At 32.0% G+C, this 12922-nt stretch overlaps 2 protein-coding genes across 3 annotated transcripts; one reads left to right on the forward strand and one right to left on the reverse strand.

Annotated features, from left to right (window-relative positions):
* Window positions 1–2723: 2723 nt before the first annotated feature.
* Window positions 2724–6788, reverse strand: LOC142547072 (protein FMP32, mitochondrial-like). Its single transcript, XM_075655145.1, has 7 exons — window positions 6256–6788; window positions 5539–5670; window positions 5340–5399; window positions 4038–4114; window positions 3897–3953; window positions 3737–3803; window positions 2724–3194 (listed from the first exon to the last, which is right to left on the reverse strand). Exons 1-7 carry the CDS (start codon window positions 6481–6483, stop codon window positions 3066–3068), a joined length of 750 nt encoding a protein of 249 aa, XP_075511260.1. The 5' UTR covers window positions 6484–6788; the 3' UTR covers window positions 2724–3065.
* Window positions 6789–9122: 2334 nt separating this feature from the next.
* LOC142547073 (uncharacterized) lies at window positions 9123–12913 on the forward strand. Of its 2 annotated transcripts, XM_075655147.1 has the most exons (4): window positions 9123–9237; window positions 10890–11096; window positions 11503–11595; window positions 12160–12913. In XM_075655147.1, the coding sequence occupies exons 2-4, from the start codon at window positions 10966–10968 to the stop codon at window positions 12692–12694; spliced, it is 759 nt and encodes a 252-aa protein (XP_075511262.1). In that variant the 5' UTR covers window positions 9123–9237; window positions 10890–10965; the 3' UTR covers window positions 12695–12913. The 2 variants fall into 2 exon arrangements, with proteins under 2 accessions (XP_075511262.1, XP_075511261.1); XM_075655146.1 differs by lacking the exon at window positions 9123–9237 and having other exon boundaries at window positions 9271–11096.
* Window positions 12914–12922: the final 9 nt, after the last annotated feature.

Below are 12922 nucleotides of genomic sequence, written 5' to 3' on the forward strand. Positions count from 1 at the left end.
CAAATTATTGAAGTCTTTCGGACCACATATTTCGTCACTAAATGTAAATTGTGGAGTAACATAATATAAAATACTTCAACAAATAGGATAAATGATGAAGTTATAGATTATATTTACTTCAACAAATAGGATAAATTGTGAAGTTGTTTGCGTCTATTACCTCACCAAAATACATAACTACGAAGTATTTCAGATGAATTATTTCGTCACTCAATGTAAATTGTAAAGTAAAATATTATAAACTACTTCGCTAAATAATAATTAAGACGAAGTTATATATGATATATTACTTCATTACTTACAATAATCGATGAAGTAAAACGCATTTCTTACTTCGGCACCGATCCAATTCTGGACCGGTTTTCCTTCGAAAACCGGCCAAAGACTTCAGTATTTTCAATCATACAACTTCGGTTATTATGCGAAGTAAAATGTACATCTATTACTTCACGTCCATATACTTCGGCAATTATCTACCTTATTACTTCATTGAATACACGAAGTAAAAAGCGATTTTTCTACTAGCGATGCAATATGAAAATCAATCAATCATCCTCTATAAAATAAAAGATCCAGTCAGTTTTACATCCCAAGTAAGATTCATAACTATAAGGTCCATGGAAGAAATTCTATAACGATGAAAAAACTATTTTCAAATTGTTGGGACATTTTTATGCATATGATATTAGCTGATATTTGTTTTCATTTCGAAACCATCTCTTTGTCTTTCGCAATCTAAGTTTTCGATTCAACTTCTTCTCACGTTTCACAAAAACACCTTGATTAATTAGTTTATAAAATCATAATCGCTCATGATTTATAGCTCATCTGACATTAAAGTCTCAAATATAGGACGAAGTCTCAAATTACATACAGATCCAATTATAACCATCTCTTAAATAAAAAAAAACACAATCTAATAAACTATATATATGGAGGGAGAGGTGTATCAATTTTCGATCAAAAAACTTGAATTTAATTGTATAAAGATATAATGACAACAACATCAACAATAATAATAATTAGAACCCATCACCAAATTGCAACTGATTAGCACAGCTAAAAAGATCATAATTAAGCGGCCAATTGAATAAATTCAAATCACTCAATATAATCTCAACTAATCCACCAGCATCGCTTTCAGAGGACCAAGTTGATAGCAAACTCTCTTCCATTAATATTTCATAAAAAAATAATATTATGTTGCGCTTTTACGAAAAGATTTGAAGAATGAATTTGAAATAACACTCATATCGAGTATATTTCAAATCCATCGTAATTATCATTATATATTTGTATAAATTTAGAATTTGACGTATTTGAAATTCACCAAACATGATTGAAATACATAGTTTCACATTCTCCAATTCAAATGCACCCTTAAATTAAAAATATGAAAGGTGAAAGTTATGATAAATCCTAAATTTTTGCAAATATCTATATATTTTTTAAGTCCATTTGGAAGTAATTGTGTTTTAGTATCTTAAATATATTTTATAAGAGTCGCGATTGGCCTTTAGCACACGTAGAACGTATGCGGACCGAGCAGTTGTGAGATAAGAATGAAAAACAATTTAGAGTAGTTGGTGAATAATTAAACGAAGTTCTTGGAAGGATTAGCATGGAAAATATTTCACCACTCAATTACATTAATATCGAGTTTGTGACGATTTCTTGAGTTTTCTTCGCGTTTCCGAAAGATTTCATGTAAGCTTTCAAGGGAGAACGTTTCATACAGTTTTTGAGATAATGCTATGAGTTTTCAAAAAGATTGGAGGAAGTTCAAACAGAAGAATAATTTGCACCAAATTCCAAATATCGATTCTTAAGTTTAAAAAGAAAGTCATTTAATTGTTACAATACAAGTGTACCTATGTATCATTTAGTGGAGGATTGTTTCTTCTTTTTTATATGGTGCAATTTTAGTTCGTGGATCATCAACACAAGTCAATTTTATTAAGAAACTCGTGTAATCTAATTATATTGGGATATGAAAATAATTAAGTATAAACTAACTTTTTGGTAATTTGTTGATGTGCCTATATGATTTTAGGGATGAAAAATGAGTTGAGTCTAAATAATGGTGTGAGGCGGGTCTCGAGTTTGGTCGAGTCCATTAAAATAATATATATATTATTATTTATTTATTTTTATATTAAAATAATTAATACCTTATCTATAATTTTTGTTTATAAAAATTTTGGATTGAAATCATTTTATTTTATTATTACATATTTAATATGAAATATATAATTACAATTTTTTTTAGTTAGTAATTGAATACAAATCGATATATTTAACATGTGATAATATCTTTTTGTCCATAATATTATTAACATAAATTTGGACATATAAATTTAATGATTCATTAATTTTTAAATTTTCTATTGAATAAATATAAAATTATATATTTTCGACATGTTCAATCTGGATTGGACTCGACGGGTTCGCGGGGTGGGATGGGTATCATGTTTGACCAAACCAGCCCAACCCGGGGCCGTTGCCATCCCTAAGTGATTCTGAGGAGTAGATTTCATCGAACCTTATAAAAATCCCATGTATGACTCTTATCTTTTATTTTCTACTAAAATACTATTGTCACAGTACAAATTTTTAATTAATTGATAATTAAATCAACCAAGAACCATAAAACATAATTCAAACTCTAACTGAATCATATAAATGTAGACTTGTTGGATGTTAGTGGGTGGGTAACATCAACCGACAAGATCAAATCAATATGGTCATAACCTGGGCATTGAGCACCAAAGTTTCCAACATATATAGTTCCCTATATCAAAGTTTCCTAAATATGTGCATTAAAACTAGCATCTGACAGACAATGAATTTGTTCTATTCCCCTTTTACCTTTTGTTTGCAGTTAAGTATACATATAACACGAACTATAATGTTTAGTCTCCATCTCTTACAATAGGGGTACAACTTTGAAAGAACACAACATAATGAATGATCACATTAAGGAACAAAACAATTTTACAACATGCTTTCCCAATATAAAGAAAGATGAATGTGCTAAGCAAGCTCAGAATGCCTGAATCATTGCCTTATTGTTTGCTGGCGAATATGCGAATCATTCCTATTCCAACAGCGGATAAAGATACGAGGGTTCCTATGCAGTACTTGATCACATCATACTTTGCTGCTTCAATTTGAGCCCTCAGTTCATGGATTTCCTATAACAGTCAATAATCCAATAATAATAGAGAAATAATAATTTTAGTGTTTTTACTGATGGCAATTATCATTTTTGGCAATAAAATGTTGTATAGCCAACACATTTGATTCTTCATGCTATAAATAGTTAATTTTGCAGTCAATTCTTTCCTTAGAAACTATTTTTGCTAAAAGTATGCTGGACATTTCTCCAAAAAGAAAGTGATAAACTTGGAATCATCATATCGAATTCCAAAGTTTATCTTGAGATGGGGTTATATTTTAAATTTATGAAATATCAGTCCAATTTGAACATACTAAGACATACAAATTACATGTAAAAAATATTACTCGTACCAATACTCAATTTTCAGAAAAATGATAAAATGTGTTGCTGCTCGAACAATAGTCACATGAATAAAAATGGAAGCAGCAACTAAGAGACTAAATTGGCCACTTAGGAACAAGAAAATGCTATTTTTCTATTTAACATGTGAAGTAAAATCACTTCCTAAACGCAAATGCAATTTTACACAAGTAAAAAAAATAATGAAAAACTAACCCGATCAAGCTTGTTTGTAAGGTTTGCTGTTTCTGCACTCTGATTAGCAAGCTCATCACGAATCCGACTTTGTTGTGAAAAAATTAATTAAATGAGAACAATGGCATATAAAGTAATCAGTGAGATGAAAATACAACCAATTTTATTCTCATATCCTTACCCTCTTTCGAGATTTAAATCTAGGCGTTGTCCAGCAGTAGCCTTGTCAATTTCATACCTATCTCAAGGAGCATTAGTCAATTGACTGACTGTTGACATAGTTCATGCAAAAATAAAAATGGGATGTAATTAAAAGACAGACCTTAGTTCACCACGCATTTTCTCAATATCATTTCGGAGCTTTTCAGCCTCGCGTTGAAGCAAAGAAAAATGATGGTCCTGCATCATCAGAGGCAGCAAAATGGATGTGAATGAGTCATAATAGTGACTGCGTAATTTATAGCAACTATAAATCCGTTTGACATATTACATATTTGTTTCAATTGACCCTAGGATTTAACTTTTGTGACTCGTGCTATTGGTCTTCCCTATGATAAATGCACAAGAACTTCTAATTTTGAATACAGTTCGTGATCTAATGTTCAGTGGTTTGATCAGAAATGTCCACTCAAAAGTTGACGCTAACGTGATGTTCGTTAACTTCTCTTTTTACTCTTCCACAAAATGTTCATGATTTGGTAAAATAAACTTTTCAAACAGTTTCAATTCCCTCATCGTAATTTTCTAGGCCATAGGTTAGGCTTTTAGGGGAAGTTCCCAAAAATTTTAGGATGAATTGATGAATGTGAAATGCCAACAGGCTTTTTAAAATATCAGGTAAAAAGATGATGGAACTTGAAATCTCTGGGACTTGAGAGCACTTAAAATATGTAACGAGTTTCTCCTCAGTTACATATGAAACCATTTAAAAGAAAAAATTACAGCATTTTTACATGATGCGACAGCTTTACATGACATTCATATTGGTCATACAAGAAGACGGTCCTCAACTAAGAGTTCAATTAGAACAAGTGTAAACCATGACCATCTGCATTTCCCCAAAAGCTGTAACAAACATCTTAAAATCGGGCACTGAAAACAACAAACTAGCAAACAATTGAAACAAAGCTACTCCTAATCTGGGTATATCCCTATACAAAAAAAAATGAAGAAAAATTTATGTCAAAAAAATTTGGATACAAAAAATCATTAACTTCGTCCTTTTTCATGCCTCATGTGATGATAGCCCTCAGCCTCCAATATCCAAGAACAGAGATATGTTTTCATGTTTACATATCTAGTTAAAACACCTAAACCATAAAAATGAAAGTCTTCTTTGCAAACAAGCAGCAGATTCAGCACAAAATGGAACAAGAAACAAATTTCAGTTAGTGCATTTTTAGGATAGTTCCTTCACCCCAGGCTTCAATTGATCAACACCTTAACTAAATAATTAACCTCTATCTAATGGACAACACTTGCAATATGGGCCCTCTAACCACTCTTGCAATATTGGTCTTCAGAAAGGGTCTCAAATTCAATAACTTAAAACTAAATCATTGTTGAGATTATAAATGAGTCCGCATTTAGTAGATCAGTTTCTGACACGGAAACAATTTCATACCTGAGAACTTTGTATTTCAGACTTAAACTTGGAAAGACTGGCTTCTTGTTTCATCTCAATCTACAATAACAAAAATTAAGGAAAATTTCCATCTAAACACAGGAAACTCAAAGCTAAACCTTACATCACAATTTACATAAAAATGCTTTGAGTGTTCAATGAAAATATATGCACTGGAAAACACTGGAAGAACTCTTACTCGCTGCATCTCGGTTCTTGAAATAAGATTTTGTGATATATTCTCCAAACTGTCATCCAAAACCTCAGTTATAGCAGATGTAATTGCCTCAGCATGCTTTGAAGGTATGCCTTGTGCTTCTAAACTCTTCACCTAGCCACAAAACAGAAGCAACTAATATTCACCCCTCCTTTACTTTATTTTGCTACTATAATTAAGGGTAAGAATAAAAACCTAGGAAGAAGTACAGACTGCCATTTACTTATTAACAGTATAATCCCATCAGCAATTGGTAATCAGTGTTCAAATAATGTTGGATAAGCCATTCTCCTAAATGCTGAATGCATCCAGGCAATTTACTTTTACACTTTAATTCTTATCTCAAGCAAAAGTAAATTAATAACACACGAACATGTAGAAGAATAAACATCATAAAGACATTTTCCATATCATTGTCAAACATTATTGATTAGATGTGGAAACTGATATGCTGTAGGTCACCCTTTAATTTTTTTTGGCAAAAACAGCATTTGACGCAGTAAGTAAACATGAGTTGCAGCCAGAATTCCGTAAAGAAATGAAGAACCGGGATTAAATCACCACAGCATGTAAAAAAACCAACCTTGTTAGTTTTCAGATGACCACATCTCACAATCACTATTACCTTAAAATGGGTAGCTCCATCCCTCGTCGCAACAAACAATAAAAGAAACATTAACCAAAAGTTAAAAAAGATACCAGCGCTAGTGTGTCAACAAGATAAACGCGTCTTCCACTAGGTTTAACGAGCTGAGAGATCTGCCTGTAGTCCAATCGGTAACCAGACGAATTCGAGGACAACGAACCGTAGGATTTGACGGAAAACCGCCCAGATTGAGGCCTATTTACCGACAAGCCTCCAGCATTGATCTCTTGAAACTTTGACAAACGAATCCATAATTGAAGCGCGCGTTTACGCGCAGCCATTAAAACTCGTCGAGAAAAAAAAATCTAATGGAGTATTCCTCAGATTCCAAAGAACGCAACTTCTGAAGGATCAAAAGCGCAAAATCAACCGTTCTCTTGATTGCATCAAATAATTTTTCCTACAGAGATGGGGAAATGAAGGAAATTTGAAGAAGAAATGGTCAGTTGAGGGCGGAAAAAGAAGAATTTTCGGTGATTTCAAAAATTGTAGAGGGCTGCGGAAGAAGCTGCTCGTCGTTGGTTGGCGGATTATTCCCACTTAATTAAATATCATAAGCAGCGTAATAACAAATGTCTGTGTTTGGGGTAATTTTCGGACAGTCGTTTTTAGTTATATTTCATCGAAGACGTTTTTCTTTCGGGGCGTATTCAATATAAGAGATTTATTGATTTTTAATTATTTTTTAAAAGTCTAGATGTATTTAATTAAAATTTTTACATATTCTATAGAAGTATAGTGGTATTGAAAATAGACTTTCATAGAGTTTTAAAAAGTCAAGTGGTATTCAACATTAACTTTTAAAAACTCTATAAAGTCTATAGGTATTCAAATTTTCCATAGACTTTTAATAACTTCATGTAATTCATTAACATACAAACATTAAAGCCTAATATACAACTATAAATTGTAAAAATTTGTATTTGGTTCAACACAAAGATTTGGATGGATTTTTAAAACTTTTAACTCATACACAAGCTATTTATTTTTCTCTGTCGTTTCACATCATCTCTCTTCTTATGTTCTCTCATCTCATCTATTTCTATCTCTATATATATTTTCATATTTCATTTACAAATTTTTCATTTTTTGCCTATTTGTTCATTTAATAATTTTTTTATTTTAATATCACGGAAAATTTTGAATTTTAAATTGATTTTGTGATTTTTAATTTATGATTTATACAAATTAATGTAATATTCAATAATAATAAAAGATAATCCAAAAAAATGTTGCTTAATTCTTAAAAATTGAATAGTCTCGTAACAACTATGATTTTTAAAATTCATTTTAGCATTTTCAATTATTATGTAAGCTACGATATTTTTATACAAAATTATATTCACACAATACTAAAAATAATATTCTTTTCACATGTATATTATCAATTTAAAAACAACGTTAAAGGTTAATCAATTGATGTATTTTAAAAAATTTACAAACACGCATACAAATCCACATATATAAACATGTAAAGATTAAATGATTTAATGTTTAAATAAGTAAATTTATTTATTAATATAAATATTGAAAATAATTTCAAACTGAATATGTTATATATGTCAATTAATTATTGGTTCAAAGAAATTAATAAAAAAATAATATGTTATAATTAAGTACAAAATTTATAAAATTCTATTTTAAAAAAAAGTCCACAAAAGTCTATAAAAATCTTGCAAAAAAGTTTACATAAATCCACATAAATCTGTTTATAAATTTGTGAGATTCTATAAAAGTCAATAACAATCTATCAAATCCATAAAAGTCTATCATTTGAAAAAGTAATTAAAAGTTATCAAAACTCTGAATTGAATACACCCCCTTTTGAGGAACTTTGGACTTTGTATATAAAAGTTGCGGTTTTAAAAATACAAATACATATTATTTTTAAAATGTTTTTATAAAATATTTTGAAGTTTGGATAAATATTAATTTTTTCTTTGTTTTATTTTTTAATAGAATAATGTTTATTAAAATAAAGCAAAAATTTGTGTGAGACGGTCTCACATGTCGTATTTTGTGAGACAGATCTCTTATTTGAGTCATCCATGAAAAAATATTAATTTTTATGTTAAGAGTATTACTTTTTATTGTGAATATCGATAGGGTTGACCTGTCTCACAGATAAAGATTCTTGAGATCGTCTCACAAGAGATCTACTCTTAAAATAATATTTGAATAATAAATATTATTGGAACGTGGATAAATGGTGGTTAAATAAGTTATATTTTTAAAATTGGGGAATATTATTTATTTACACTAAAAAATGTGTTAACACTCCATCTTACTTGTTAAATTTCTTGCTTCACAAATTTACTCATATTTATTTCTTTCCTTATATCACATAATTTTGATTTAATTTATAGACAAACATGTAATATTTTTGCATATTACTAACTGAAATTTGTATGTTCTAAACAACTTTCATAATTTTTTTGTCATCTATAAATTAAATATTAAATATTATTCTTTAACATTTAACATTTTATATTTTACCCAAGCTTTATTAGGAGTATAGAAATTATTCTTCAATTAATTTTGCAAACACATAAAAATGTTGAAATGTAAAAAATTTGATGTACCTATATCTTTAAAATTTTTGGAGTAAAAATACAAAATATATTGAAAGTGAGATTTTTAGATTTTATATCAAAATTTTAACAAATATCTAAAATTTTAGAACATAAAAATATTAATTTGAACTATATTAATTTACATAGAGACACATTAAATTTTAAAATTAACCCATATATATATATATATATTTATGTTCTAAAATATTTATATACAAATCAACTATAAATTTGATTTTAAAATAACAATTTACTAGTACTAACATAGTAACATTTCTTTCATAATATAAAAACAAAATTGAATTAAAATTTTAAGGCACAATAAAAATAAGACTATAGATTTTAATTTCACTACAATCTATCCTACCCTGCTTTGAATCACATCCGTCTCACGAGGCTCCCCTCGTCATATCCACCCCTTAACTCCATTTGCCCAAGCAGCGCGCCGTCGCTTTACAACAGGTTTCTCCCTCTTTCTTCTTCCTTCGTCTGACCGTTGGGAATCCATCTGAATTTTTTTCATTTATTCACATTGATTTTCCGGATTTGTTTATGATATGTTTTGTTTTTTTCACTTATCTTTCTGGGTATTTTGTAATTGTGAATGGTATGGTTTTTTACTTTTAATGTTCGTTGATGGTTTATTCTTCGGCGGACGTGTAATCATGGGCTCAGATTTGTTTTAATTTTGAGATGTGTAGTGTGATTTGAGTCATTCGACTCATAGTCGTTTTGATTGGTTGATGTCTTTTGAGCTGTTTTTGGAGCTGCGTTTGTGTTTATATTTCTCAGAATTTATGGTGGTTCCTGGTTTTCGTCACGATTACATTTTGGGGTTTCAGATCTGTAGTTTGAAGAGTAGCTGCTAGTTCTGTTTTAGGTATCTTGAAGTTTGTTAATCTGGATTCACCCATTTCTTGTCTTAATTGAGTTACGAAGAGACTTGTTTATATCCAGAAGTTATGCGTCATAACTATGGTTTGAAATCTGTAATCTGATGACTAGTTGTTGGTTCTTTTTTGGCGCCTTCGTGTATCTTAAGATGGGTAGATTTTCCCATGTTTTGAGGTGTTATTAAGGTATCTTTTTTCAGGGATTTTTACTTAACTATTATGTTTTATGTTTTCATTTTCCTCACCCAGTGATTGTTCACTGGAATAGTAAATATGGTATTAAGAATTTTTATGATATTTAAGTTGTGTATTGCTTAATTTGAATAATCTTGTTTCCTTTTTTCTCTGCTATTTGTTGTTCCGAGAAGTTATAATTCATAATTATGGTTTCAGATATAATTTGATGGGAAGATGTTGGTTCCATAGTGTTATTATGAACCGGAATTCCAGTCAATTATAGTTTAATCTCCTGCCAAATGCATGGCACTAGTAATCCATGAACATGGGGATCGTTGACCCCATAACATGGGAATGAATATCTGAGCTTTTTATTTTGTTTATAATGGGCAACAAATTTGGCTCAAAATTAAAGAAAAGACAAATCAAATGACAGCATACTTTATAAATGAAGGTATCAACTGTTTGTTGTTATAATTTGTTAAATTTACTGTAAAATATTAAATATCGGTTAACTGAATGAAGGCTAAAGATTAGATAGAAATTTCAATGTTTTGTATCCCATTGAAGCGAACCACAGTAGACTCCCCTGTCAAAATTAACAGTTTGCTGTTCTTTCTGATTCTTCCACTTATCTGTCTAGTATGAGAGTATTTACATTTTGATCATGATTAATAAAACCATTCAAGAATAAAAAGTTAACTGTGGAGATGGTGTGAGCTGCAGAAACTCTCTACATCTGAAGGCTGGAATGTCTGAAATTGATATGAAGTAGTGTTCAGCTTCTGTTATTAGTTGTTAGATGTGCTACAATATCGGAGGAGATGCTTGTAATACCAAAGATGTCACTGGTACATTGAATTTTTGAATTCGAGAATTTAATGGGTGTTGGTTCTATGTATGTGATTGATGTTGGGTGGTATGTGTTTGTTGAAATATTATATTAGTGTGGTGTTGGATTTTGGTGTTTCAAATCATGAAGGTAAGGTGAAGATTTTCTGGGACTCATTGACATGGTATTGGATGTATGGTTGTGGTGGACAGGGAAGAGGCAGCAGCTGTGGTGTTGGTGACATTGTTGCACGTAGGTATTGATTTGTTGATTGGGATAGTTTTGAAAATGAGCTTAGACAACAGAAGCCGTAGCAGGAGCAGGAGCAGGAGCAGGAGCCCAATGGATCGTAAGATCCGTACTCAGCGCTATTCCTATCGTGATGCACCCTATAGGCGGGATTCAAGGCGGGGTTTCAGGTTATTTGGTCTCAATTCATTCCTTTTTTGTAACTCTTTTCACTCTTACATGTGTTGGTTGAGAAGGAGGGGGCAGTTGATGTATGGGATCAACTTGAATGGAAGCAGCTCCAATGTCCCTGGTTGCTAGATGTCTTTTGGATCTTGCTTGAATATCCTTCTTAACTAAACCGCTTTTAGAAATTCATATGAATGTTTTTGGTTCCTCGTGCTTCATCCTTCACTCTGATCTCAAGTTATTAAGAAAATACTAGAAAAATCTCTACAAACTGGATTGAATTATTTGTGTTTACTGCCTTGTTCTTCCCTATGGCATTGCAGCATCATGAGATGGTGTCCTTTTCCATATATTTAGAGAGTTTTTCATCTGCTGTTTCCATATATTTAGAGAGTTTTACTTTTGCAGCGAGAACAGCTTGTGCAACAACTGCAAAAGGCCTGGCCATTTTGCGAGAGAATGCCCCAGTGCTGCTCTGTGCCACAACTGTGGTCTTCCTGGGTAAGTGCCCCTTGGTACCCCGTACCCTTGCCGTTCAAAGATATCGTGTGTGTATAATCATGTTGTAACAGCTAGTATCTCATTATTATTTTTGAGAAATTGAGTACGCATGCTTAAAGTTTGGCCCTTTTAATAGTAAGTAGTTTCTCATCTTCTTGATGTATTTAGAATTCATTAATATTTTCCTTTTATTATTGTAAAACATTTTTTTGTAGATGGTAACATTTCAAGATATAAAATTTTTATGACGTGTCTCCATAACGCATAGGAAAAATGATTCTTGATATAGTACTTTTTTTCCTTGTGTCTATGCTTGTCCACTTCACCTTCTGGCAGTGTGAAGCTGCTTCGTGATAGTAATAGTCTGCTCCCTCCCTTTGCCTTGAGACACACATACACACACACATGTATATATATTAAATTTCAAGTCTAATACCACTTGGCTAATCATGTTCTATTTTAATCTTTTACTTCAGTTTTGTTTATAATTTGGACTCACCTGCCCTCTGTGGAGAGAAGTCTCGTTATTTTTAACCTTCCACGGTGATTTGAAATTTGATTCAGGCATTTCGCATCAGAATGCAACACAAAAGCTCTTTGCTGGAATTGCCGAGAACCTGGCCACATGGCTGGAAACTGTCCAAATGAAGGCATTTGTCACACTTGCGGGAAAGCTGGGCATCGTGCCAGAGACTGCACGGCTCCTCCAATGCATCCTGGCGATATGAGGCTGTGCAACAACTGCTACAAGCAGGGCCACATGGCAGCTGACTGCACTAATGACAAGGCCTGCAAGAATTGCAGGAAACCAGGCCATATAGCTCGTGACTGTCAAAATGATCCTGTCTGCAATACATGCAACATATCTGGGCACATGGCGAGAGACTGTCCCAAGGGAGGCCACCTGTTCGAAGATAGGGTTGGTGGGATTCGTGGAGGTGGGTTTCGTGATATCGTGTGTCGGACTTGCCAGCAGGTGGGGCATATGAGTAGGGACTGTGTTTCAATGACTATATGTCACAACTGTGGGGGAAGAGGGCATATGGCATTCGAATGCCCATCTGGGAGGTTCCTGGACCGTCTTCCGCGAAGGTACTAGAAGAAGAAATCTCTGTAGCCTGTGTTTGACAAATCGTCGTTCTCTTTTCTAGGTTCTTTGAACTAAGTTGATGTTGCACTTTTTCCTGATTTTCAGTCGAACCTCATTATAACTTTTTATTCCCAAGACAATTTATGAATCATGTATGCGGTACCCGTTCAAGTCGAAGAGCATTTAGCATCTGACTTGTCGAATGGTGCTTTATTCCCTTGATGAGTATTTGGCTTG

This window comes from Primulina tabacum, chromosome 5 (assembly GCF_025594145.1).
Source record: "Primulina tabacum isolate GXHZ01 chromosome 5, ASM2559414v2, whole genome shotgun sequence".
Classification (NCBI taxonomy): Eukaryota; Viridiplantae; Streptophyta; class Magnoliopsida; order Lamiales; family Gesneriaceae; genus Primulina; species Primulina tabacum.